We start from the raw sequence: 26,483 nt of genomic DNA on the forward strand, positions 1-26,483 counted from the left end.
TTTCTGGACTGCATGACACTAAGATGCTTGTCCCCAGGGGCCCGACCCAGGCCCCAAGATGTGCACAGAGGCAAGACCAGACTTTTCTGTCATTTATTTTCAATAAATAAGCAGCTCAGCTCAGTCGGTCGCCTTGTCCCTGCAAGCCCCATGGGGCTGGGGAGGGGAGGGTTCACAAGAGCAGAAGGGAAGAGGGGCTGTGGCGGAGGGTGGAAAAGTGAAAGGGACCCTTGTGTTTATAAACGGAAGACTGTCGGGGAGTGGAGGGGACGTGGGAGTCTGTGCCACGGCTCTGGCTGAAGATGTGTCACTATCAGGGTGGGGAAGACGGGGCAAAAGGACTGGTTACTTCCTTCTTTCATCTTCTGGATCTGGAAGGAGAGAGGGAAGGATGAGGCAGGGGGCGGGAGGGGAGAGGAGAAGGCCCTCCCAGGCTCTCTGCCCCTCTCCCCGGGCACACTCACCTGGAGGGTCGGTGCAGCCCCCCACCCCGCCCGCCCCAGACTCCCCTGTGTCCCACACCCCACTCCTCCCCAGCACTGCAGCCCCGGCAGCGCACAGCTCAGCGCCCAGCCAGCGCAGCCCCGCAGCCGCCCAGCTGACCGCACGGGGTCAGGCCAGCAGCCCGCCCGCTGGGAAGCGCGGCCGTGGCAGGGGCAGCAGGGCTCTGGGGGGAGCAGCGAGCGCGAGTGACCTCGGGGGTGTCCCCGAGGGGTAGCAGGGGGCGCGCGCGGGGCACAGCAGCTGAGGGCGAGAAGGGGGCGATACCTGTGACACGGTTCAAAGAGGTGGAGGAGGGGGAAACGGGTTATCCTATGGCCAGAGAGGACAGAGACACGGAGTTACGGAGGGCGGAGGTGGCCATGGAGGCCGAGAGTGCGGAGGCAGCTGCGGGCGCCTGCAGGGGCGCAGGGGCAGGGGGGCCCAGGGAAGGGGCGCTGGTCCTCGCAGGGCCAGAGCACCCCACTGAAAAGGAAGGGGGGGCGGGCGCCTTCGCAGCGCTGAGGGAGGGCCTGTGGGGGGGCCAGGGGCGAACAAGTCTCGGAGGAAAGCGCGGCTTACCCTCCAGGTAGTTCCGAGCAACGAACTTGAGGATCTCGTCGAGCCCAATGACTGGAAATGAGATCTTGAGGACCATGAGCCACTGGGTGACGTCCAGGGCCTGGAGCTTGAAGATCATCTGGGAGGGCCGGCGGAGGTGGTGACCACCAGTGTCCCGCTCGGGAGGCGGCGCCGCCCCCAGCCTGCCTCCCTCCTCCCTCTGTAGGCGCCCCCGCCTGCCGAGGCTCCCCAAGGGGCGCAGAACGGCGGTCCCCGGCCCGAGAAGTCTCACCGGCAGAGGGTCGACGTAGAGGATGAGGAAGTGGAGGGACATGGAGAGGCAGATGGAGCCCAGCAGCCAGATGTTCACCCAGGGTGGCATCCGCACGAGGGACTGGTTCTCAGACAGGCTGCGAAGGGGAGACCGCGGGGAGCCCAGGGTGGGGGACAGCACAAGAAAGCAGTGGTGAGCCGAGAGAGGAAGGGGGAGGACACAGCGGTCCCTGGAAGGCGGCAGGGGCAGGCGGGCAGGCCCCACCTGTTCAGAGCGTTGCACATCTCGATGGTAACCAGCACGGACAAGGCCATGGTCATGGGCTCGGGGGCCTCAAAGACCTCACAGTCCACGCCCTCGAAGTCAGGGTTTTCCTCGTTGCACTGCATGAAGTGAGTCTGCAGGGGCAGGAGACGGGAGCTGGGATCCCACAGAAGCCTCCACGCCTCCCTCCTGCTCCCCACCCGCCTCCCTCCTCTATCCTCCCTACCAGCTGGCTGTAGGTGACATGAGGCCCGTCGTCTGCATACAGGAACCACCAGGCAGCCGCTCCCACAGTGGCTGCACCCACGTAGCCTGTGGTAGAGAGAAGATGGGAGTCGGGGTCACGGCTGGGCAGACAGGTGTCAAGAGGGCTCGCGGCCACGGACGGCCCATTGAGGAAGAGGACCCATTGGGATGGCTGTGCTAGGGGAGCAGGTATGCCAGAGAGGGGGTTAGTCCCAAGGGTTGGGAAGGATTGTGGGGTCCCCATCCGTCCTGCTCACCCCCAATTGCCATGTAGCGGAAGAAGAGCCAGCCACTGATGAGGGGCTCCTTGGGGCTCCGGGGGGGCCGGTCCATGATGTCCAGGTCTGGTGGGTTGAAGCCCAGGGCCGTGGCCGGGAGCCCGTCCGTCACCAGGTTCACCCACAGCAGTTGCACGGGGATCAGGGCCTCGGGCAGCCCTAAGGCGGCGGTCAGGAAGATGCTGCCAGAAGGAGGCGGTCACGTGTCCGTCCTGCCTCCGGACCTGTGGTCAAGCCCCGGGTTCCTGCCGGGCACCCGCCCGCCCGGCTGCTTACCAGACCACCTCGCCCACGTTGGAGGAGATGAGGTAGCGGATGAACTGCTTCATGTTGTTGTAGATAGCGCGGCCCTCCTCCACCGCGGCCACGATGGTGGAGAAGTTGTCGTCGGCCAGCACCATCTCGGAAGCCGTCTTGGCCACGGCGGTGCCCGATCCCATGGCAATGCCGATCTCGGCCTTCTTCAGGGCGGGGGCGTCGTTGACCCCATCGCCGGTCTGAGGGCAGAGCGAGAAGGTGGGCCGCAAACCCTCGCACGTACCCCTCCCAGGGGGCTGACCCTCCCTCGCGCATCTCAGTTCCCCGGAGGGCGCCCCCCCCCCCGACGCCCCCCAGCCGCGCAGCCCCACCATCTGCTCACCATGGCCGTGATCTCATCGTAGGACTGCAGATACTCCACGATCTTCGACTTATGGGCCGGCTCCACGCGGGCGAAGCAGCGGGCGCGACGGCAGGCCTCCCGCTGCTCGGCCAGGGGCAGGTCGTCGAACTCCCGGCCCGTGTAGGCTCGGTCGGCCACCTCCTCGCTCTCCCCGAAGATGCCAATCCGCCGGCAGATGGCAATGGCTGTGCCCTTGTTGTCCCCAGTGATCATGATGACTCGGATTCCGGCATCCCGGCACAGCTGAATAGAGCCTGTGACCTCCTTGCGGGGGGGGTCCAGCATGCCTACCACGCCAACGAATGTCAGGTCCGTCTGGGGAGACAGCAGAGAGCGACAGCGTCGGGGAAGGACTCGGAAAATGAGCCAGGGAGGACGCTCCGGGGCGGGGAGGGGGGAGATGCGGGGAAAGCTGCCCCTGGGCCTGAGACGTTCCTTGTTCACACGTGTGCCTGCAGGCCTGGTGCTGCCAGGCCCAGGGTGGGGGACCGCCTGCAGATATTTCAAGGAAAGAACTAGAACTGGGAGTTAGGAAAGTTGTTTCTGCCTTCGGCGGGGCCACTCACTGGGTCTACAGCCCTGAGCAAGTCCAGGCTACCTGCCGGGCCACCAGGTCCCGTCTAGAAAACGAAGGAGTGGACTCTGGCGCTTTGCAGAGAGCCGGCCTGCAAGGTAAGGCCCGCGCCCCGGAGTACAGGTCTAGCCCCACTTCTCGCATTGGGAATAGCTCACTGTGGAACCACGCCCCACGACGCAGTAGGACACAACACGGGTGGAACCAGGGGGTGTGTGTGGATGACCCTGGGGCGAGGGGAGGCTTCCGTCCGCTCACCTCGTACTCCATGAACCTGGCAGAGTCGTCCAGGACCATCTCCTCTCGCTTCGGGGGGGTGTCCCGGGTGGCCAGGGCCAGGCAGCGCAGCGTGTCCCGTCCCGTGCCCCACTCCTTGATCACCGACAAGATCTTGTCCTTCACCGGCCCCGTCATGGGCACCCGGGTGGTGCCAACTCGCACGTAGTTACAGCGGTCAATGACCCCCTCGGGGGCGCCCTAGGGGACCAGGAGAGCTTTCAGAGACCGCTTTCTTCCAGGACAAGGTGAAGGGGGCAGGGACAGGAGAGGGCTCAGGATTAGGAAGAAGGGGGGGCTGAGGCTGGTTCTGATTTCTGACCTTAATAAACATCTTGTTGCCCACAGCAGCCCGGGATTTGGCTGGGGAGCAGTAGACAGACATGGACTTCCTGTCCCGGGAGAACTCCAGGGTGAATTCCTTCTTCATTAGCTGGCGGATCACCTGGGAAAGAGGAGAGGAAGAGGCCAGACGTGAGATTGGTGGGATGAGAATGACAATGCTGTGCTAGAAGGGCGGAGTCCCAGACTCCTTAAAAGATAGTCCGAAAGGATCTGGAGGTCAGAGCAGACCCCAAGCTGAGTCTTGGACTGGAGCTCAGTCTGGTACCTACAGCGTAAATAGAGAGAACTTCAAGACTGGTGTTGCCGCTTTCTTACAGTGTCTAGTTTAAAGCACAACTGAAACAGGATGGCACAATATGGTACCGTCTAGAACTTTCGGTGATGATGAGAATGTCCTGTAATCGGAACCATCCAATATGGTGTCATTGAGCACGGTTATTCAGCATGGAAAATGTGGCTGGTGCAGCCAAAGAAATGAGTTTTTACTTTTATCTCATTTTAGTTAATTTAAATTGAAATAACTACACGTGGGCCCTACAGACGTATTATCGGACGACGCAGACCCAGTTCCTGGCACGCAGTAATAAACACGCCACAAAAATGAATGCGAGCCCTTTTTCACCAACCAGGTGATAGAGATTTCAAGAGAAAACAAGAATAAAAGTACCAATAAATAAAAGATAGGATGATGTTTATATTAGCATTTGTAAATTTCTTCCACGCACTCTCTACGGATAGATATTTAGATTGTTTTCATTATTCCTGTCCTATTAAGTAAAGCAGCAATGAGCGTCTTACATATACAGAAAAGAGACAACAAAACAATGAGCGATGAGTAGAACATAATATACGAGAGGAGCTCAGTATACGCATTAAAGAAATATTAACAGCAAAATCTTAGAGAGGAACAGAATGGGGTTTGTTCATCTGCACCAGGGAAGCCCCATGATGGGTGGCTGCCGTTTCTGTGCCCAGTGTTGTCCCTTCTCTCTGGGGACACAGTGAGAGAAGTGTCATCCAGGGGGGCTGCAGGGAGGAGGTGGTGAGTGCCAATCAGTCCAGGGGCAGGAGGACCTACCCAAAGCCGGCCTGGCCAGCAACAGCTGTGGAGAGGCCGGCTGCCCGTGCTGCCTGGGGTCCCAGCACAGGACACAAGGTCCTGCCCCCTGAGGTTCCCTGGGTCCCGGCCTGTGTGATCCCGAGCAAAGAAGGACCCCGTGGGAGGGAGCGCCCAGACTCACCGAGTTGCAGGCATTGGCCCTCTCCACCTTGGAGAGGTTCTTCACTTCGGTGTTGAATACATTCATCTTCTCCACCAGGGTGGTGAGCGCGGTCTCGGTGGCCTCGCCCACCTTCTCATAAACACCTTTGGTCTGAGAGGACAGAAGAGGAAGAGGAAGTAAGTGCCCTGTGCTCCTGGCCCTTGCTCCCACCTTCCCCCTAGAACGGGAAGGGGGCCAGCCGCTCCCTCCCCCTTCCACCCAGGAGAGGCCTTGGTACAAAGTGTCCCCTTCCCACGTGGCCCGGGGAGGAGGCCTGGCCTCAGCCAGTGGGAAGGGGACGGAGGGGCTGCGTCAGGAGCGGACAGGTTACCTCATTGAAGTCCAAGGCGGAGTCATTGCAGAGGGCACAGATGGTGGCCAGCTCCACCAGCCCATCATACTGCCCTGAGCGGACTGGCTTATCATTCTTCAGGCTGGCAGCGGGGTGGGGAGGAAGGAAGGAGAAGAGACAGGTAGAGGAGAATAGGAACCGAGATGCAGAGAGAACATGGGGAGAGCGGCGAGGGCCAGTCATGGATGTGGCCACCGATGCGGAGACCACTCAGGCGGGAGAGAGAACAAGGTCAGGGAAGGAAGAGGAGACAGGAAGATAAAACTAGAGGGAGGCCCCCAGGAGAGAAGTGGGGGGGGGTGTCTGCGGGGCGCAGGGGGAGCTGAGGGGAGGACTTCTGGGGACTTACACCTCTCCTTCTGGAGCGTAAGTGGAACCAGTGATGGAGAACTCGTTCAGGACACAGATGTTTCCGTCCACCTTGTCGACGATAAACATCTGCAGGGAGAGGGGCATGCGGACAGATGTCTAGCTGTCACCATATCACCATACGCGAAGGCAGCTGGCACCGATGGGAGGCCGGTGCCCCGTCCCTCTCCCAGCCACCCCCGCAGGCTAGGCCAGCCTCCCCGCCGCCCCCTGGCCATCATCTTCCATGTGTGCTGCTAGCGGCCTCTAGGCCAAAGTCCCTAGTTTCTGCAGGCCACACTCGAGGCTCCTTCGGGCGAGGTAACAAAGGGAAGGGAAATGTGCGCAGCGAGGTACTCGAGCGCCCGCGGCCCGCTGTCAGCAGCTCGTGGCCAGATCTTCCCGTTTTGCAGGAAGATCCACAAATTCAGGTTATTTTCCTGTAAAATCTCTTGACTTTCAAATGAGGGCAATCAATTCATTTTTAGGAACCAGGGCAGGAGGCCAGCTGCAGAGGCTTTGAGGCCTGGGCTCTGGAAGGTCCCAGGGAGGAGCAGCCCGCCCTGGACTACAGCCAGCGGGGGAGGGACGGGGCTTCAGACAGGCTCCGAGAGACAACGGTTCTGGGGTTCAACGAAGTCGAATGCACCCTTTCGACGGTCAGCCGTCTCTGAGGCTTTCAAGCACCAGCAAGCTCGGGGGTCTCCCCAAGGAGCGCACGGTATAGCCTTTGTCACCCTGGTCTGACTACACCGCCCTTGAGTCTCAGAACAATTTGGGCTTCATGGACGTGCTCTTACACAGAACTCTGTTTAGGGCAGGGGTTCTCTGCCTGGGGTCCCTGAATGATGCCCCCCGACCCCGATCCCCCTGCCAAGAGGACTGGGAACTTCTTGGAGGGCAGAAAAAAAACATGACACCTCTTCTTTTCTGACACTGAGCATGTCCTCGCGATCACGATCGCAGGCAGCGGACCACATCAATCCTAGCGGTGCCCGTGACTTTGCCAGCGACAGGCCCACAGCTCCTTTCCTATCCCATCGCACTGTTGCAGAGCCCTCAACACAGCCTGCGGCTCCTCACTGCTTGACCACCCACCACTGGACCGGCCACGGAGGACCATTCTGGGGGCGGGGGGCGCAGAGGGCCCCCGCTCGTCCTTTTCACAGCTGGCAGGGTGGCAATCTGCACCTGCCCTCCGTGCATTTCCTGCCCCGGCCAGAAGGAGAAGCTGCCAGGGAGGAAGGGCTGACCCCATCTTTGGAGGGCTCATTTCACCTCTAAGGCCTTCTTGGGAGTAGGAGTCCCACTGTTCCCTGACCTTGCAGACAGACATCTGGTTGGTGGTGAGGGTGCCCGTCTTGTCCGAACAGATGACAGAGGTGCAGCCCAGAGTCTCTACGGAAGGCAAGCTCCTCACGATGGCATTCTTCTTTGCCATCCGCCGGGTGCCCAGGGCCAGACAGGTGGTGATAACGGCAGGGAGGCCTGTGGGGAGGAAAGGAAGGGTGTGAAGGGCGGCCCCCAAGGAAATCGGGTCCCGATCCCTGGAGCTTGTAAATGTTACCCTACTTGGAAAGGGGCCTCTGTGGATTCGATTAGCCCATGGGAGGAGAAAGAGAGCTTGCCGTACCTTCTGGGATTGCGGCCACAGCCAGGGCCACGGCGATCTTAAAGTAGTAGATGGCCCCACGGAACCAGGAGCCCCCGTGGACAGGATCGTTGAAGTGGCCGATGTTGATGAGCCAGACGGCCACGCAGATGAGGGAGATGACCTTGGAGAGCTGCTCCCCAAACTCATCCAGCTTCTGCTGCAGGGGGGTTTTGTCCTGTTCTGTGGCGGCCATTTGGTCGCGGATCTTCCCAATCTCGGTGCTCACACCAGTGGCAACCACGATGCCCAAGGCCTTGCCAGCGGCAATGTTGGTACCCTGAGAGGGAGGACGAGAGGCGAGGAGTCGGGCGAGAGGCGACCCTCCCACTGCATCCTCCCAACGGCGGGCCTCATCTTTCCTCGCGCATGTCTGTCCCCCACCGGGGCCTCCGGCTCGAGCGCGTGACAGCTGGCCCCGCGTGGCTCACCGAGAAAAGCATGTTCTTCTTATCCTGGTTGACAGCTCGGGGGTCAGGGACAGGGTCTGTGTGCTTGATGACAGATACGGACTCGCCTGCGGACAAGGAGCCAAGAGGTTTTCAAATGACATCATGTCCTCCTCCCACCCTTCCCACCCCTGACTCCGGCCCTGCCTGGCAGGACAGGGCCTGGTGACGACCAAGCAACAGTTCTGGAGGAAGGCTGAACTCTGGCAAAAGCCACTGGAGGCAGGTGGGAAAGCCATCGCACTTGGAGTAAAATGACCTGGACCCGAGCCCCAGCTTGACCACTTACAAGCTGCAGAATTTGGGATCACTCAACCTCGGTTCTCTGTAAAATGGGGACGATAATATATAGACTTCAGAAGAACCAGGTCTTGGTGAAAGTCAAAGAAGGTTTTTTATGGGAAGGGGCATGGTCAACAACAGAGCACGCTCCTGGAAGGGAGATGCCCTCCTCTCCCCATTGGGCAGGGGCTCGGGCGGCCACCCTGGGCCAGGCCAGCCTTGCCTCCTTGGACCACAGGGAAGGCTTGCTGGCTCTTCACTGTCTCTCTCCCAGTGGAGAAATGGAAGCAGCTGTGGTTTTAAGCACAGCCAGACCCTCCAGCTTGTCCCAGAATCTGTGGTTCCTCACTCAGGGGTGGGGGTTTGAAGCAACAGGACAGTTCTCTGGGTGTCTGAATGTCCATGTGGAAGGACGGGGTCGACGACCATCTGGAGAATGGGCACAAACGCCCCGCCCTCTCCCATGACCCCTTGTGTTTCACCTCCCATCACCCCTCGCAATGGTGAACAAAGCTAAGCCATGCTGACGTCACCGGTGCTAGGGAGCCAGGAGGGAGCCGGCTGCTCTCTTTCATCCACCTGGAGTTTCATCCCTGTGTGTCCATGCAGCTCCCCACCTCATCCCCACGCCCCCTTGAAGCATCCTCCCACCCGGCCCACCGGACCTGTCAGGATGGACTGGTCAACCCGGAGCGTGGTGGATCTGATGGACAGGATGCGGATATCAGCAGGGACTTTGTCCCCCACTGTGGAGAGAGCAGACGAGAGTGAAGTCAGCTGAGAAAGGAGTTTTCTTCCTTCCCAAGAAAAGCCCGATCTCTGTCTGACTACCTCACCTCATCCTTCAGATCGCCGGGGCTGGGTGCCCACCCCGGGCTTGAGTCAGGCCCTTGGCGTGGGCTCCTGTAGCCCCAGCAAGCATCCCTCTCTCAGCACTCATTCCAACTGCCCCCCTGTTGCTTTTCTCCCCACCCTGGGCTGTGAGCCTGTGAGAGGGCCCAGCGCACAGCCTGGCACATAGCATGTGCTCAATAAACGTCTACGCTGAGTGGCTGAAGGGAAAATTAGGAATGATCCAGTTGTGTAATGAGACAGCAAAACAGAGAGGCAAACAAGAGGGAGGAAGATGGGGTGAGAAGAGCAAGAAAAGAACTAAAAGAAACGGGTGAATTTGAGAGAAGGGCTTCAGAGGGGAGAGGAGGCCGTGGAATTACAGGGCAGGGGTGGGGGAAACAAGAGGAAACAGGAGAAAATACGAGAAGTGAGGAAATCTGTGTCCAGCAGGACAAAAGGTGGAGCCAGAGGGAAGGGCGAGAAGGGCAGGAGTAGGAGGAGAGGGCGGAGCTGCAGGGGCATAGGGCACAGGGCCTGCAGGGCCTGGTGGAGACGGCCTGTCAGAAACCTGCCAGGCCCTGGTCTGCGCTCCCGAGGGAAGGCAGGAAGCCACAGTGGGTGAGGTGCGAGAGCGGGGGAGCTATGCGGCAGAGAAGGAATGGCAGGGCAGGAGGGGGCCAAGCACGAGTGGGGGCAGGCCGCAGGAGATGCAGGGAGGGGGTCAGGCCAGGAAACCACCTTGCAGGTAGGCTGACAAGGCAGATGATGCCCCCCTGGACTTCAGGGCCTTTGAAGAGGCTTATCGCCTCCCGGGGCCTCTGCCTAATCCCTCCAGGTCCCACGGACAGTACTGGGGATGGGGTTCGTTGGGCCACTTTCCTTTCCCTGTTTCTAAGGTTCCTCCTCCCGTGCCAGAGGAAGCTGACGGAGGAGGGAGGAGGTCGGCAACGGAGTTGGGCGGGACACCCTGTCACCCAAGCCCAAGCGATATTTATAGACATTCATGGCGCTGACTCCAAACGGTCACCATGGCAGGATGGCCCTGGGATGGTGCCCTGGGGTCTTCAGCCCGCCCTCCCTCCCTCTCCCTAGGCCTCCCGCAGTGGCAACTGGGGAGTCTAGCGGAGGCAAGCGGGCCTAGTACTTTCCCCTCTGCCAGGGGCCTGGAGATGTGGGAAGGCCGGCGCAAGGCAAATATAAAAACCGCTGAAGGGGGCAGAATCCCAGTAATCTTAGCCACCCGGCCCCCACCCCTCCCTGGTCAGGCATTAAGTGTCCCTCACCGGAGAGGCGGGGCCCCTCCTTGAGCTCCCCTCCTCCCAGGTCCCGTGCTCCCTGCTGGGGCCTAAGTTTCCCTTACATGGTTGGGGGCTTGAGCCTTCGGCCCCCCTCCTCCCTTCTACCCTCACTCCTACCCCTTCAAGAGGCCTCAAGGGTACTGAGAGGTCAAGATTTAGAGCTGACCAAGCTTGGGGGTGGGTGGAAGGAGAGAGAAGCCAGGCCTCGGGAGGGGGGTGGAGACGGGGCCATTGGCAGGGACTAGGTTCCACCTGTTGCTTGCAAGTGCTGGCTGAGAGGAGGGGGAGCAGGGGGTCCGCCTGGAGCGTCAGGGACAGGACTGGCTGTTCCTGCTGAGACTCTGACAGGGAGGGGTGCTATGGCCATGGTGCCCTGGGGTGACCTCCTGAGGAGTCTGAGAAGGAGAAGCAAAGACTCCACCATCCCGCTACCTCCCAGACAGCAGAATCAGCCCCCCCAGCCACAGGCATCCTCTCAGCCTCGAAGTCAAGGCCTCCCTTCCTGGACCACTCACTCCCATCACTCACCGGCCACCTCCACGATGTCCCCGGGGACAATGTCCCGAGCCTTTATCCTTTGCACTGACTTGCGGTCAGCCCGGTAAACTTTTCCCATCTCGGGTTCATATTCTTTCAGAGCCTCGATGGCGTTCTCTGCATTACGCTCCTGGAGGGACAAGGTGGAGGAGAGGAGGGTCATCAGAGGGAAGAAGGTTGTAGAATGGGAGGGGACTATCCAGGGAGGATTGGGAGGGGCAGGGCCAGAGTCCTGGGGGAAACAGGGACATGACAGAGGAAGAGTCAGGTCATGCAGTCCTGGCTCCTGGCATCGGGGAGTAGACACACCCCGCGTGAGGGTAGGTGTGTGTGTTGAGGAAACTGTCATTTATGGCCGAAGACAGATAAGGAGGTTCAGGGGAAAGAAGAAACGAGAATCAAAGAAAATCAGAAAGCAAGGGGCAGGAAAAGTAGAGGGTGGCAAGGGAAGAGAAGGGAAATCAAGCTAGCATTTATTGACCGGCTACTATATGCCAGGCACAGGGGTGGGCACCCCACAAGCATCCTGTTCCATCTCAGCACCGCCCAGGGGCAGGATTGTTAGCCCCATTTTACGAGTGAGGACACTGAGGCTGAGAGAGGTGAAGGAACTTGCCTGGGTTATGGAGCCAGCAAGTGACAATGGGAACATCAGTCTCCCATCTCTTTCCCATACTCCATCCCCTTTCCAGGCTGGGCATTAGGAATGGAGAACACTTCCCAGAGGAAGTGACAGAGGAGGAGGAGACTGGGAGGGAGGCTGGCTTTGTGTTTAGTGTCAGGATGTGAAGGAGTGAGGCGGGGTCACGGCTAACCTGCCAAACCCCCACGATGGCATTGGCAATGAGGATCAAGAGGATGACAAAGGGTTCCACAAAGGCAGTGATGGTCTCTTCGCCTTCCTCGAACCAGGCCAGCACCTGGGGAGCAGGGGAAGGGAGAAATTTCCTCCAACACATAAAGAAGGGCAACGGGGGCACAGACGAGTGCGGGGACAAACGGGGCTGGAAATCGCAGGGATCCTGCAGCCCCTCACCGGCCTGAGGTCCTACACACTCCAAAGCACAGACTCACACATACGCTGCCACTGCTGTCATGCAGCAGGAACCCGCAGGTGTGCATGCACAACTCGGAGCTTAACTGGGAATGTTTTTGGGTTTCCCTGGCCAGGCTATTGGCCTGTAAACAAAGCTCACCGGACACCCGGGCCAACGACCCCCCACAGCCACATCCATCCCACGGGAGCCAAAACCCTGTGGTCCTTGCAGATGCCGGGGCCCCCCCACAACCCTCCCCAACATCCCAAGGCAGGGAAGCTCCAATTTCATGAGGGAGCAGGAGGGGGGATAGTGTTACGGGGCCTCCTGTACACACCCCACCCCAGCTGTTGCCACTGCCAGGCAACAGCCACCGGCAAATGTCAAGGAGCAAATCTGAGAAGGGAGAAGGGAGGCCCTGCCAGCTAGTACTCAGGGGCCCACAGGGCCTCCATGAAGGAGACCAGGGGACAGGGAGCCTTCTTTGCCCCCAGTCTTGTCTTCTGGCAGGACTAAGATGTTAAGGAAGAAACTCCAAAAGGCAGGCAGGCTGCTGGGGTGGTGGGTGCTGGGGCGGGGTCGGGGGAGGTCCGGGGCCAGACAGGTGGCGACCCTGCGGCTGCGAGGGGCCCCTGGGAGGGCGGGCAAGGTCAGGCCGGGCGGGTGGAAGTGGGTCCCTGGGGTTCCAGCCCTGATGGGCGGCGGGCAGCGAAGCCCGGGACAGGTGTGGGGTCTGGCTGGGCCTTCGGGCGCACTTGGAGGCACCCTCACACCAGCAGCTCTTTCCCGCCTCTGGGAGGGAGTCTTTGCCGTGACCAATCAGCGTCAGGAGGGCGGGGCGGCGGCGCCAAGAGGCTCGGGGATTGGTGGAGCGGCTGCGCGCCCCGGGGCATGCCGGGAGTGGTGGTGGCCAGAGCGCAGCCTAGTCTGAGCCTGAGCTGGGGAGCCCGGCGCTTGGGGGGTAACCCGAGCCCTCGAAGCCCTTGAAGCTGCGGGGGTGGCTTAGCTTCAGTGTTTTGGCTGAGAACACCCTTAAAGCTTAAAATAAAACCTGCCTGTGGGGTGTGGAGGAGGACCGAGGCGTACGCGCATCAGCGCCCCCCCCTCCCCGCCCCCCTCAGTTCTGGTCTGCGGAAGAGGATGCTGAGGGCTTGGACCAGAGGAGCCGAGGAGCCAGAGCCTCCCCCCCCGCCCCCCCCCCCCCCGAGATGCTCCAGCCCCCCCAACCCACACCCCAGCCAGCCCCCAGATGACTGCCCACACTTACGAAGGAAATGCAGGCGGCCAGGAGAAGGATCCGCACCAGGAGGTCTTCAAACTGCTCTATCACCAACTCCCACAGGGACTTCCCTGGGGGAAGAGGCAGGCGAGGGGGTCCCGGGGTTAAGGTCTGGCGGGTGATGGCTGGGACTCTAAGTGCAGGCTGGGATCCAGGGGCTGAGAGTGGCCTGACTTTCAGCCTGAGCAGGAAGGTCCTGGGATGATGAGGCAGGCCGCTTGGTACTGAGAGGGGGCTGAGGGAGCTCACTGGGAGTCCAGAAACAGGCTCCTCAGAGTGGTGGTGGGCAGTTAGTTGCTCAAGGGCTGGAGGCCTCAGGGCTGGAGAAAGTGCCTGGAAACTCCTGTCCCCAGCCAGACTCTAAGCTCTGCGGAGGGTATTTGCCCCAGGAGTCAGTAGGGAGAAGGTGGGGAGAAGGAAGTGGGACATGGTTGGGGGGTGGTCCTTAAGAGAGCTCAGGGATTCCAGGAACTTACCTTCTTCAGCAGGGAGCTCTACGCAGAGAAAAAAAAGAAAAGAAAAGAAAAGGACATATTCATTTGGGGTTCAGTCTAATGCCCCCCCCCCCCCCAGGATTCTGACTAAGGTAAGACAGTCAGGCCACCAAAAGGGCATCTGAGGTTCACCAAGGTCATCCCATAAAACCTCCCCAAACCCTAAGTCTCAGGGACCCTGTCTTGTCAGTATCCTCTTACCCCCTGCAGTCACTGGACCAGGGCCCAGCTCTTCCCTAAGGCACTCTGGAGGGAGAGACTCCAGTGCGTGAGTGTGTGTATGTGTCTGTCTGTGTTGTGGGGGAGCAAGAGGGCGTTACCGGCCTCTCCTCCAAGAAATACTTACCATTGGGGCCGTATTTCTCCAGATGCCGCTTCACTTGGTCCGGGCTAAGGCCTGTAGTCTCGCTCACCCCAAAATAGGCCAAACATTCTTCTGTGGTCTTGGAGTGTGCAGCCTCCATTGTGCTCCCTTCCTGGGGGCCAGGGGGCGGTGTGCTCCTTCTGGGGGGGTTCTCACGTTTCGGGGGCCTTCTTCAGTGTCCACCTGCCTGTTTGTCTGGGTTTCTTGCTTTTCTCTCCTGCCCCCCCCGCCACGTTTTTCTTCCTTCCACGAAGCTCTAACCCCCGTCCCACTTGCAGCAGCTGGCCACCCCCCCAACCCCCAGCTGGTCCTTATGAGGGAGTAGGGGGGGCCAGGCTCCCCCCCCCCAGATCAGGGATTGGCTGGCTAAGACTCCAGCAGGAGGGGTCAGGAGAAAGATATTTCTGCTGACAGAGGGGGAACAGTGGGGCTGCAGCCTGAGATGTCACTCATGAGGGAAGCTAAGGTGGCCCCAGCCCCAGGGAAGGGGGGGGGCAGGGAGAGACTTCACTGTCTGTGTTTTGCTGACCCCTCCCTCAGTTGCCTGGACTTCCTCAGTTGTACTGAATTTCCTGTTCCAAAGTCATCCCTGTAGTTCTTCCTCCTCCTACTCCCGAGCCTCCACCTTTCTCTTTCCTGGACTCCCTCCCGTCCCACCCACCCTCGACCTGTTTCTATTGCCACAGTCTCCTTCCTCACCCAGTTTGCTGAAAGGGCAGCAGATACTCCAACCTTCAGGGGATGGGAGAGGGGGACAGCATCTTTTGGGGGCCAGAGGAAATGGCTCTAGAGGGACAAGGGGAAGTAGGGAAGGGAGAGGGTCAAGGGGACAGGGCAGAAGATGGTAACCCAACCCTCGGGAGGGGTTGCTGCAGCCATCAACAAGGGATTTAGTGTCCAAGCCCTGGTGAGCAAAGCCAGGACTGCCTGTCTCTCCCCCAAACTGCCCCCCTTCCCCATCGCTCTAACTCGGCCTCTGGAAACGTAGCCTTCGGGGGCCCCCCCATCCCTGGCAGGGAATCCCCCCCCCCCAAGAAAATGGGATACCCAGGCAGCCAGGTAATCCAAGAGGCTACAGAATGTGCTGATGGCAGAGGGGGAGAGATCAATGTTTCAGGATGGGAGCAGGAGTCACCCCAAGTCCTGGAATGAGGGTCCCCTCATCCCCCACTGTGTTAACTCAAGGGGTTCACATGGCAGACCCCAGATGGCGGGTAGTCCACACTCTGCCCTAGCCCTGGAGTATCTCCTCTAGGGGAGAGAGGATCACAGGCTGCGTGCTCAGGTGCTGGGCATACCCTGCAGGAAGAGGCGTGAGGGAAGAAGGGGTGTCAAGGAAAGGGGGCTGGGAAGCTGGATGGAGCAGAGGCTCCAGACCAAAGGAATGGGGAGGGGGCAGATTGATGGGGACAGGTCTGGGGGAAATAAGGACAGAACAGAGCTGGGGAAACAGAGACAGGGCTGCCGGGGCCAGAGGGAAGTCTGAGGAGCAGTGGGAAAAAGGGACTGCAGGCAGCTGGCATGCAGCAGCCAGGTGGGTGGGGGCCCAGGGCCGGGTGCAAAGCCACAAGTTGTCGCTGAGCGGCTGGCCTTGGTATCAGCTTCCTCGTCGGAGCAGCTGCTTGGAGCCCCCCACCCCCACCCCTGCTCCTGGAGGGGGGCATCTTTTGGTTACTACCAGGGCAGCTGCTGGAGGAGCGGACAGAGGGTAGCCTGGGCTGTGGGCAGGGGAGGAAAGGAGGGCAGAGAGAGGAGAAAGGTTCAATGAGAGGTAACAGTAGAAGGTCAGGGAGGGGAAGAAGGAGCCTCAAGTCCTTCCTGCGTCCAGGCCTCTAGCTTCCTGAGATGGACAGTCAGAGGAGTATGGGCCACTGAAAGGGTTCTCCAGGCTGCTTCCCCACTGGCGCTCAAGTTCTTAAGCAGATGACGGCAGAGCAGACAGGGGGAGAAGGAAAGGGAGGCCTCACTTTTGGAGAGCAGGCAGGCCAGCAGGGTTGATGGCACTTAAGGATTTAGCCGCCCCCCCCCCCCATTTATCCCTTCCTCTGTCTGGACTTGAGGGGGGAGGGGAGCCTTCCAGGTGAATTGAGGACATGGTGCTCCTTCCCTCCCCCTTTTCATGGTTCCCACAAACCCCTCCCTTGAGCTGGGACCTGAGGAAGGGGGCTGAGACAATGGGGTCACATCTGCAGGCACCTCCATCTGGCCCAGCACCCACCTTCTTAGGCCAGAGTCAGGCTCAGCCTGTGCCAAGCCTTTTGGTGCTCTGTGGCTTCTCCCTGCCACCACCTGGAGGAGTGACGGGCGCTGTCTGAAAGGAGCAGGAATGCCCAAACACGGAGAAGGGGGAGAAGACTGAAGGACCAAGGCTCCAGGGGAGCTGAGAGCAGGAGGCTGAAGACAGGAGGCAGGCTTTACAGGACGCTGCTGCCAGCGCGGCCCTTTAAGGTGGCCCCTCCCACCTCCCCCAACTTCCCAGATGGACAGCTACCCCACAGGAGCTGCAGAAGGCTGGCCACCGGGGAGGCTGGGGGTGTGGCCTGGGATGGAAGAAGGAACTGGTTCTCCGGGATCCCTCCCGCAGGGGTCTCCAAGCCCACAGCTGGAAGGTGTTCCTCCCCTCCTGGGAGGGCTGAAGCTGGGAATGGGAGAAGCCTGCTTCTGAAGGACAGGGACATAGAGCCTGGCCGGTCCCTGGTCAGTCCCAAACTTCAGCGCAACCATCCTTAAAGCGAGGCTTAGAGGGAAGCAGTCTCTTAGGCTCCTCCAGCCAAAACATGCAAATCTTGGGGTGGGGGGAATGCTCCTTGGCCTCCTCCCCCACCCATCTTCAGAAGGCAAGTTCCTGAAGCCGGCAGGGTTTAGGGGGAGGGGGAGCCTCGCAGCACCAGTTGCTGCTAGATTAGGAGGGGATCAGGTCCTGCTTACCCTGGGGCGCCACGGCCTTCACTCACCACCTCCTTTTCCAGAACACAGCACCCAGCTCCCCAAACCATCCCCTCCTTTGCAAGGCCAAGTCTATCCTCAGTCCCCTGAGGTCAAGGTTTGGGGGAGCCCCAGGAATTAGACAAAACTGGGAGAGCCAGCAGGCTTCCCCCCGCTAGACCCCAGCCTGGGTGGCCTGTGAGCCCAGCTGTCTCCTGTCCATCTCCCAACAGGACGCAAGGCCCAGAATAGCAAGGTCATAAGCATGGCTAGGGCCTCCTGGAGGTGGGGACAGTGGTTGAGGGGCGCGAGAATATAGGCCCCATGCTGCCTGGGAAGGAAGGTGACCGGCAGCACTGGGTGGAGGCGAGGAAGGGAGAGGGCCAAGCAAAACAGGTGGGAGTCTTCAGAACCTGGCCCCTCCCTGTGGGCACCCACCACCTGCAGAGCTGGGAAACCCAAGGGTGCCCTCCGTCGGAGGAGGGCACGGCTGCAGTTCAGTTCAAAGAGCAGAGCCTGGGCTGAATCGGGGTGCTGTGAGGAGGGAGAGATGTTGCAAACTCATGCCCATGGGGCTGAGGTCACGTGAGTGCAGTGGGCCAGTGGGGTTGGAGCAGATGTGGAATGTGGAAGGTGGAGCACCTGGGGCTGGATCTTGGGATTTTCACGAGAAGCCAGTAATCTGAACTTCTATGTGAAATCCCAATGGAAACACTATCCAAGCAAATCATGTCCACAGCGCCAACCCACATAAAACTTCCCACTAAACAGATGAGGACAGCGACGCCTAGAGAGGCTAATACCTTGCCGAGGCCAAACAGCAAAGGACAAGAAAAGCCAGGAGTGAAAGCCAGTCCGTCCTCGGGCCCCTCTGCAGCCAGGCTCTGTGGCTGCCACATTAAATCTCTCCCAGCACAGCCACGGTGCCCCAGCCCCAGCCCCACGATCTCTCTCTGATTGCTTTCTCCCTAGGGTGGGAAGCCTTCACTGAAGAATTCAGAGCAGGAAGGGTCCTTAGGGGTTGTCGATCCTGCTGCTCACTGTCCTGTCCCATTGAGAACTTGGCTGGAGACCCTGGGAAGCACTGTTTGGCTCTGCACTTACCGCTCAACCAACAGCACAGCCCACAGGGGAGCAATGGGCCGAAAGCACAGGGCTAGAGGCCAACAGGGACTTGCCCTGACCCAGCCTTCTGGCTTCTCAGCTCCAGAGTGGGCAACACTGAGTGGGCTGCCTTCCTGACCCGCCTGTCCCAGCCCCCACTGCAAACACTGGCCACAGCCATCGCGATGGAACTGAGATAAACCCTTTTATTTATTTATGCTTCTCCATTTTGTTTAAAACAACAACAACAACCACCTTAATATAACTGACAGCCCTTCCCCCTCACCCTTCCTCGGGGTGGGGGGTGGTTAATGGGGAAATGGCCCCCAGGGATGGGGCTGACCATAAGAGCCCCTCAGGGAGGTAATGGAGCCCAAATCCCCTGCCCAGGGGATGGGGCACCTGTAGTGTATGAACTGGGGAGTTAACAGGGCTCTCGAACCTCTTCTTGTACCAACATAGGTGCCCTTGGCCGTCAAGGGTCAGGAAGCACATGGGGAGGGGATGCCTACCGCTCCTCTATGTCCCTGCCCAGCCCCAATCTCACGAACTAAGGGCTGGGGAGCAAGAAGAGTGGAGAAAGAGCGGGGTAGGGTGTCTCACACGAAGGAGTACTGGTTATTAATGGCTCTGGGATGGCCCCCTTCTTCTCCATCGCCCCCTAGTGGTAACTGCTGGAGCTGCACCATCGGGGTGGCCCCGGGGTCCCCACCAGATCCAGCGCCTCCCTGGGCCTCCGTGCCTGGTGCTACGGCCTCTTCCAATTCAACCACGGGGACCAGCTCAACCACGGGGACCAGCTCTTCCTGGACCCCTCCACTGCCCGCTTTCTCTTTCTCTTGCCTCTCTTTGGCTGCTGCGGCTGCTGCTGCCGCCACTTCTGGCGCCCCCGACGCCTCTTCTGCCCCAGGATGTGGGGGATCTGTCCATGAAGGGGGTTCAGGGGGCTGGGGTGGGTCATGGGAGGTGTTCGGTTCTGGATAGGAATGGTAAGAAGACAGACTGTGGAGGGAGGCCAGCTCTGGCGGCGGCCTCCCCTGCACTTGTGCCCCCAGGAGCCATGCGCTATCTCCCCCACACCCGTCTCCTGAGCAACCCCCCGGGCCATGGAGATGGATCATGGGCGGCGGTGAGAGGAGGAGCACACTTACACACAGTCACTCGCTCCGAAGGGCATGAGGGCGGAGGAGGCATCGGGGTAGCATCGATCTCCCTCGCACACCCCTGCATGGCTCCCGGCCTGCTCCCGGCCTGGGGGGGAGGGGCAGCGTGGGGACAGATGGGACGTTGGGGCGGGGAAAAGGAGAGATCAGACAGGGACATCAGACATGGGGGGGGGGGATCAGACCAAGCATCCCCAAGAAGGACAGGCCCAAGGCAAGACTGCGACAAAGGGCAGAGACAAGGCCAAGAAGGATGAATCCAGGAGACACACAGGTGATGGAACACGGGGGTCTGATGGAATGGGAATGCACCGCCCCAACTGCCACTTCCTCCCGGCTCCAGCACGGGGCCTTCTGCCTCCCTACGTCCTCAGTGTCCTGCTTCCCCTTCAAAAGCCCCACACCCAAGAACCTCCGCTGCCCTACTCTCGCTCACGAAGCTTCTCCTCCTCACAGCCCCCCCGCCCCGTCTTTCTGGCACACACACCTCCTCACTTCTTGGGTGCACGGGCACCTCCTCCCCTGCAGACCTGCTCTGCTCACCCTGCTGTCGCTGGGAGGACACGACATAGCTGACAAGAACAACGTCACTGGAGCCTCCAGACTCCAGAGGGATGGGGTGCACCCGGAAATGCTCGAGCATATCGAAAATGGACTGGAACCACAAGTGCTGGACCCGGCACTGACCCTCCTCGTTCAGCGACAGGCGCAGGTGCTGAGGGCAGGGCGAGCAAGGTGAAGCGGGAGCCCACGCCCCTGCCCGTTCCAGAAGCCTCCTCCCCTGGATGGCCCCGTTCCCCCACCCCACCCGCAAGTTCCCTGCGGGGAACACAGCCTTTGCCTCACTCACCTTGGCCTTGCCCTGGAAGTTGAAAGTGAGGACGTACTCGCCCCGCCTCGTCTCACTCTGCCGTACCAGGAAAACACCGTGGGAGCCAGTGCCTCCAGCCAGCACTAGCTGCGCAGCCTTGAGTCGAGAGAGCATCCCGTGGAACCAAGGGTACCCTGAGAGGGGCTGGTCCCCTTCACCTCCCTCTGACTCCCCCTGGAACAGGAATGATCCTTCAGGAAGGAGAGAGGGAGGGAAACCGGGGTGTCAGGGAAGCCTCCCCCATCCTGGGAGAAGAGAAGCCTTGCTTTCCCGCCACCTGTCACTCCCCTCCCCCCAGGTCCGATCCCTCAGGTTCCCGAGACAAGAGTTTCGGGAGGGCGGGCAACCGGGCCTGGAGGCAGACACATGCTCTCACCTCTGGTACCTGTGGCTGTTTCCGGAGTGTCCAGGGGTGGGTAGGGGGCTGAGAGGGGATGAACTGTGCCCGCTGGGGGCCCCTCTTCGATGGGGATGCGGGGGGGCAACTCTGGGGGCAGCAGTTCCATTGAGTCAAAATGGGAGGCAGCGATGGAGGCGGAACTGGGGGAGATGGATGCTGAGGGGCGGTCTGAAAGGCCCCCGTAGGCCCCTGGAAAGAAAGGGAGGAGGGCAGGTTGAGAACTGGAGCAACCACTCTGTGTGCGCTGGCAGTCAGCGGGCTGAGGTGCCCGCCCTTCCTCAGCCAGGGGCCCGTCGCTTCTGACCCACGACTCCTGACTGAGGCCCCGGGCACTGCTGAGGGGCTGGAATTACTGCAAGGACGTCCTGGAATCCAAACGTGCCCCTGTTGTTTCTGGAGCAACAGCTGAAATGACAGTGACTGTCAAGTATCCTCGCATTAAAAAGCGTCCTTTTTTGGCCTACAGAACAAAGTCCCCAACTCTCAGAGGGATCAAAGATCCTCCCCCTGTCCATCGGCCCACCCTGACCACCCGACCACCCCGACTTGCATGGCAGTCTGCCTTCCCGGAGCCTCCGCGCTGGCCGGCTCATCCTGCCCGAATCTTCCAAAGCTCCAGCGCTCCCTGCCTCAGGGCTGGGCTCTGGCCACTTACTTCCGCCAAGCCCTGTTCCTCTCTCTCACCTCCCCTGGGTGCTATCCTGTCTATGCCACCTTCCCCGATTCTCTTCCTCCTCTGAGCTCCCCAGGCGCTTCCTGCTTGTGCGGCTCGGAGGACACTAGGCACAGGCTCTCCAGGCTTTTCAGAGGGAGTGACAGCTCGTCAAAGCTACACTGGGAGCCACAGAGAGAACAGGAAGCACGTCTCGGGTGCTCGGAGCCTAGCACAGGGTCAGGTACGTACTCGGGCATCCCCGAATGTCTGCTGAGTGGCAGGCCTGAGCCGACGGGAACGTCATATCTGTGTGTGGGGTACGGAGAGCAGGGGGGCAGGGAGCAGACTGGCACAGCCCTGCTTTTTGTCAGGGACTCTCAGGTGACCTCTGAATAGCCACTTCCCCTCCCTGGTCTTAGCTGCCTGAGGGGAATGGAAACGAGGGGACTGGAACCGACGACTTATGAGGTCCACCCTAGCTCCAAGACTCTTCAACCTGTTTACTCAGTGAGCACAGCCAGGGTGCCAGGCACCGTGAAACGTAAGCTGGAACAGAGGAGCAGGACAAAGGGGAATACGGGCATCTGGAGAGGTGAGCTGGGCCAGGTGGACACATGTCTCTGGGCGTGCTGTGTGTGACCGCGCCTGTGTATGTTTAGTCAGGCCAAGAAGTAAAGAGTCAAAAACACCTGGTAGCATCAACGTACGTACAGAGATGGGGAGTAAAAGCAAAACAAAGACGTGAACCAAGTGTTCCAGAAGCTTGGGGAAGAGAGCCGTTATCTCCAGCCAGAGTGGAGGTCTGCATAAGGCTTATGGAAAAGGAGGAAAGGCTGGGCACAGAAGGCTGGAAGGGAGTTGGTGTGGGGCTCGTGCAAGGTGGGGATAGGGATGGTTCTGAGAGGCACGTTCTGGGCCAAAGTGAGACATTCGGTGGTAGGGGTCAGCAGCCAAGGGGCAGGAATGGGGTGCACGATCAAGTCGGGAGAGAGGGCCTCAGCCTGGTTCGGGGGGCTCTGAGGTCCCCAGTCCTCTGAAGTTCCACCCTTACCTTGCGACAAGCGGTCATTGCTCTCGCTGGCTCCCAGCAGCAGATCCTGGCTGGGCAGACTCTCTGAGTGATTGAGGCAGGGCAGCTCCAGGCTGTCTGTGTTCTCCCTCGTAAGGAAGGAGGTCCCGGGGGCCAGAGGGAGGGTCATGGGGCGGGGACTGGTGGCAGGGCAGGGTCTGCGGAGACGGGGAAAATGGTGCTGTGAGCAGGTGAGAGGCCCAAGGCTGCTCCCCAGCCCCACTGGCCCCCTCGGTGACAGCAGGCAGGCTCCTCACCCCGGGCTCAGGCATTCTTGGATGTCAGACACCCAGGCCTTCACATGGAGAGCATCGGCTGTCTCCAGGATGTACTCCGAGGGGCCTTCCACCTACGAGGACAAGAGGAGGCCCACAGGCCACTTCCAGGTCCAGAGGCTGGAAGCCACCGTAATGAGAACAAGAATACCCTCCCCCTCTCCCCTCCTCCCAGGGAAGCTGCAGCTCCAGGGACACCCTCAAGGCACTGGACGCACAGGCACCTCCTTCCACGCAGTCCCTGGCTGCAACGTGCTACGCAAGCTTTCGCCCCAACACGAGCACTCCAAGGGGGCAGGAGCCCAGAGCTCCTACCTTAACCACAAACGTGTTCTCCCGGTCAGGCATCTCCAGGGCCGTGGTTGTCCGCACGTCCGTGATGGTAGAGCAGGGAATGCTGAGTCGAGGCCGAGACGCCTGGGTGGGGAAAGAGACCAAGAGCCAAACTGTTGGTGTGCAGGGACCACCTCTCACTTCCCTCCAGAGAGCCACCATCTTTCCTTCTATGCCCTCTAAAGGAGTTAGACAAAGGGTCATAACACTACTTTTCCAGTCCTGCCCACAGCTCCTCCCCCAGAGTGAGGAGCTAGCTTTAAAAACCCAAGTGAGCAATAAAACCAAACCAAATCAAACCCAAGCGAGCAAAGCTATGCATGTGGGCTGCTCCACTCTGGGGGCTCAATCGCCTGCGCCCAGTCACCCACCCTCCCCGGGGCCTCACCTTGGGCGGTACAAAGAACTCCAGACGACTTCCTCCTCCTCCTTCTCCTTCACTTCGGAGCAGCAAGCGACACTTCTGCCACTGAGGCTGCCCTCCGCCCCCTGAAGTAGGCCCAGCTGCCCCTCCTCCCCGGCCCACTCCAGCCGGGTCAGGGGCTGCCTCTTCAGCCCCCATGAAACTCAGCAGCTCTTCCCTCTGCACCATCCCTGCTCCACCCTTCAAGGCCCCCCCGCCCCGACTGAGTCTCAGCCTCTCAAATCGGTGAGTCCATCTGTCCCCAGGGGATGTTCCATCACTAACCAGTCCCCTGCCAATGGTCCCGGCCCCGCCAGAAGAGTTGGAGTTGCTGTTTCCACCCAGGACTGGGGGGCCTGATGAGGTCTCGAGGGGCCCAGCCGGGGAGGGAGGGTCAACGGTCCCCCGCCACTGCAGGATGCCACGGACTGAACCGCGGACGGAGCGACCCACTGAGCGGAGGGAGAAGCGTTTCTTTAGCTTCGGCTTCGAGGAGGTCGTAGAAGAGGAAGAGACTGAGGAAGGGAGGGGGCCGGCCAGGTCCTCAGATGATCGAGAAGGGCCCAGCACAGCCAGGGGCCCACCCACCCTGCAGCTCTCAAGGGACAGGTCATGTGACGGGATCTCCACACCAGGACTCAGGGGAGCCGGGATGGGTGGCGAAAGGGAGCCGGAGGCTCGGGCCACCTCAGCTTCGAAGTGCTGCAGGAAGAGCTCAGCAAAACGGCGGGAGAAGGCAGCCTCGGCCCCCGGCCCTGCATACTGGGGGTGGGAGGCCAGGTAGAGGCGAAAACGGCGGGCAAAATCCAGGGCAGCAGCCCGGGCGTGGGACTCGCAGAACTCCCGCCAACTAGGAGGAGGGGGTGGTGGCAAAGGGGGAGGAGAGGGGGAGGCCCCATCCTCCGGGGAAGGGGCACCATTCATGATGGTCCCCAGGAGGTGGAGAGGGGGAGCCTGTGGGGAGGGGCAGCAAAGAGGGAAGCGGCCAGAAGACACGGGGTGAGCGGCAGCAGCTGCAGAAGGAAGAGAGGCACATACACCGAGTCACTGCTGAGGTGGGACTGGGGGCCGAGCCCCACCCCCAGCCGGACTCCCCACTCTGGTCAGGACTCCTCGGAGAGCCATGGGGAGCACCACACTGCCCCCCCTTCCCCTTCCCAGAGCCTCACACCCCACGCGCCCCAGTCAGCTGGCTCCCCGGGGTCCCGCCCCGCACCTACCCTGCTGCCTTCCCAACCCCACTCCCCCTGGCTCTGGTTCCAGGAGTGACAGACAGCCGTGGAGCACCTTCCTCTAAAACGGAGCCTTTAGCACGCACGCCACCTCCTTCTCTAAAACAGGTCCTTCAAGATTTATCACATGCTCCCCATAGGCTGTTCTTACCTTTCCCTGCAACAGGCTTTAATAACCTTGACAATAGATGAGGAAACCGAAGCTCAGAAAAGTTTCCGAACTCCAAGCCTACGGTTTTGCCCACTGCATAGTGCTGTGTCCAGGGACTGGCTGCCCCGGCCTCAGGCACAGCCCCTCACTGCCCCAGCTCTCAGGGGAGCTAGGTCTGTAGCACTTACAGACCCTGCCTCATGGGTCCTGAGGTCCAGCTCTGAGGAGGGAGGCTGCTCAGGAAGGAGGATGGACGGATGACGGATTGAAACCGCACTTCTCCCCAAAGCGGACCCCGGGGCCCAGCACCCCGGCACGGTGTGACGGAGGCTCGGAATGGCCACAGCCCGCTTCTTTGGTGCCCCTTCAGCCTGGGGCCCAGAGGCAGCAGCACCAGGCAGGGAAAGACTGTGGGTTGGGTCAGAGCAAGTCTCTGTTGGCCACAAAGTAAATAAAACATAACAGGGAGCTGGGGCCCTAGGCTTTTTCACTTCCTCTTCTTGCACTGGGGAGTGTGCCCTAAAGGCTGGTTAGCCTGGTGGTTAAGGCTATGGGCTCTGGAGTCGGACTTGGGACGAAATCCCAGCTCTGCCACCTATTAGCTGGGTGATCTGGAACAGGTTCTGTGTCCTCTCTGAAGTGCGGATCTGTAACTATAAAACAGAGCTAATGATCCCTAACCCATAGAATCGTTGGGAAAATTAAATGGAACATGTCAGGGCTCGACACAAAGTAAGCGCACGATAAACTGCCGCCATTATTACTATCTTTATGGGTTCCAATTCCTCTAAACGAGAAATGAAAAAAGAAGAGGCTTCCCAAGATCTTACAACTAGCAAGTGGAGGAGCTGGGCATGGCGTTTATAACCCATGGCTCTTTTGTTAAGTGTTCCTCCCCCATATTATACTGGAAGATGACTGGCACCAGGACTGGGGGGGGCAGCTCAGGAAAGTCTCCCCAAACCTGACTCCTGCTCAGACCGACAATCAACGACCCCTCCCCTTCCTCCTTGGCCTAGACCCTACACATTCAGATGGCTCCAACCGCAGGGACAATTCCAAACCAACGAGAAGAAGCCAAGAGATGCGAGAGTCATGGAGCACAGGGGAACCGAGCCAAGAGGTGCAGACACAGCAGAGAGACCAATCTCCAGGCAGAGGCCACCTCAGCTCACACAGGCCCACCCAACCCTCTGCACCACAGGCAGACCCAGCCCCCTTCAGGCCCGCTGACCCTGCGGCTCCTGAGCTGGTGACTCAGTTTCTCTTCTGCCAAGCAGGACTCAGACACATTTTCCCGGTGCACCTGCCTCTTGGCTCAGTTCTGAAATTTCCCGAAGGGCGGGTGGTGGAGGGTGCAGGCTCCGCTCCCGGCTCGGACCCTCTGGGCCCGGTGGTCAATGCACTCCGACCCGACCCTACTCCCTGGACACCCTCGACCCGCCCATTCCCCGGGGCCGCAGCCGCCTCGGGACGAGCCCCGTCTGCTGCACTCTGCGGGACCGAGCACCCCTCCTGCCTCTGGCCCCCCTACGCCCGCCCCCACCCAGGGCTCCTCTCAGGCGCCGGGGCCGGGTCGCGGACAGGGAAGAGGTACTTGAAGAGGGGGGTTCCGGTTCCGGTCCCACCTGCATCTCGGTCCCCGCGGTTTGCTCCGGCGGCGGCGGCAGCTCCCGCTCCCTGCCCCTCCCCCCGCACTCCGCGACTAGCTCCCAGGCCGCCTCTGCGCAGGCGCCGGGACCCCTTTTCCCGTCAC

The 26,483-nt window shown here is 60.4% G+C and overlaps 2 protein-coding genes across 13 annotated transcripts; both read right to left on the reverse strand.

Moving 5' to 3' along the window:
* Positions 1-79: 79 nt before the first annotated feature.
* Positions 80-18,820, reverse strand: ATP2A1 (ATPase sarcoplasmic/endoplasmic reticulum Ca2+ transporting 1). Of its 2 annotated transcripts, XM_026515680.4 has the most exons (23): positions 14,129-18,707; positions 13,765-13,782; positions 13,277-13,359; positions 11,788-11,892; positions 10,964-11,102; positions 8,969-9,049; positions 8,004-8,089; positions 7,555-7,852; positions 7,243-7,409; positions 5,923-6,011; positions 5,553-5,655; positions 5,201-5,332; positions 3,937-4,059; positions 3,597-3,815; positions 2,744-3,079; positions 2,380-2,600; positions 2,083-2,285; positions 1,806-1,891; positions 1,580-1,713; positions 1,334-1,451; positions 1,063-1,180; positions 769-813; positions 80-371 (listed from the first exon to the last, which is right to left on the reverse strand). In XM_026515680.4, exons 1-22 carry the CDS (start codon positions 14,244-14,246, stop codon positions 809-811), a joined length of 2,982 nt encoding a protein of 993 aa, XP_026371465.1. In that variant the 5' UTR covers positions 14,247-18,707; the 3' UTR covers positions 80-371; positions 769-808. The 2 variants fall into 2 exon arrangements, with proteins under 2 accessions (XP_026371465.1, XP_057170907.1); XM_057314924.1 differs by having other exon boundaries at positions 80-1,180; positions 14,129-18,820.
* On the reverse strand, positions 18,368-26,454 carry SH2B1 (SH2B adaptor protein 1). Of its 11 annotated transcripts, none has more exons than XM_044390293.3 (10): positions 26,356-26,454; positions 23,330-24,357; positions 22,924-23,025; positions 22,591-22,682; positions 22,316-22,491; positions 20,586-20,798; positions 20,189-20,400; positions 19,882-20,053; positions 19,327-19,426; positions 18,368-19,151 (listed from the first exon to the last, which is right to left on the reverse strand). In XM_044390293.3, the coding sequence occupies exons 2-10, from the start codon at positions 24,266-24,268 to the stop codon at positions 19,133-19,135; spliced, it is 2,025 nt and encodes a 674-aa protein (XP_044246228.1). In that variant the 5' UTR covers positions 24,269-24,357; positions 26,356-26,454; the 3' UTR covers positions 18,368-19,132. The 11 variants fall into 11 exon arrangements, with proteins under 11 accessions (XP_044246228.1, XP_026371470.1, XP_057170912.1 ...); XM_026515685.4 differs by having other exon boundaries at positions 19,826-20,053; XM_057314929.1 differs by having other exon boundaries at positions 20,595-20,798; positions 26,356-26,448.
* Between the last annotated feature and the right edge of the window lie 29 nt (positions 26,455-26,483).

Source organism: Ursus arctos, unplaced genomic scaffold (genome assembly GCF_023065955.2).
Source record: "Ursus arctos isolate Adak ecotype North America unplaced genomic scaffold, UrsArc2.0 scaffold_2, whole genome shotgun sequence".
Taxonomy (NCBI): Eukaryota; Metazoa; Chordata; class Mammalia; order Carnivora; family Ursidae; genus Ursus; species Ursus arctos.

Excerpts from the sequence above, each read along its gene's own strand:
- ATP2A1 (XM_057314924.1), bottom strand. The coding sequence starts at position 14,246 with ATGGAGGCTGCACACTCCAAGACCACAGAAGAATGTTTGGCCTATTTT. Across the intron at positions 9,050-10,963 it reads GGACATCGTGGAGGTGGCCG|TGGGGGACAAAGTCCCTGCT; the intron begins GTGAGTGATGGG and ends CTCTCTCCACAG. Across the intron at positions 1,892-2,082 it reads CCGCTACATGGCAATTGGGG|GCTACGTGGGTGCAGCCACT; the intron begins GTGAGCAGGACG and ends TCTCTACCACAG.
- SH2B1 (XM_026515682.4), bottom strand. The coding sequence starts at position 24,268 with ATGAATGGTGCCCCTTCCCCGGAGGATGGGGCCTCCCCCTCTCCTCCC. Across the intron at positions 23,026-23,329 it reads AGTTCTTTGTACCGCCCAAG|GCGTCTCGGCCTCGACTCAG; the intron begins GTGAGGCCCCGG and ends TTCCCCACCCAG. Across the intron at positions 20,799-22,315 it reads CAATGACCGCTTGTCGCAAG|GGGCCTACGGGGGCCTTTCA; the intron begins GTAAGGGTGGAA and ends CTTTCTTTCCAG.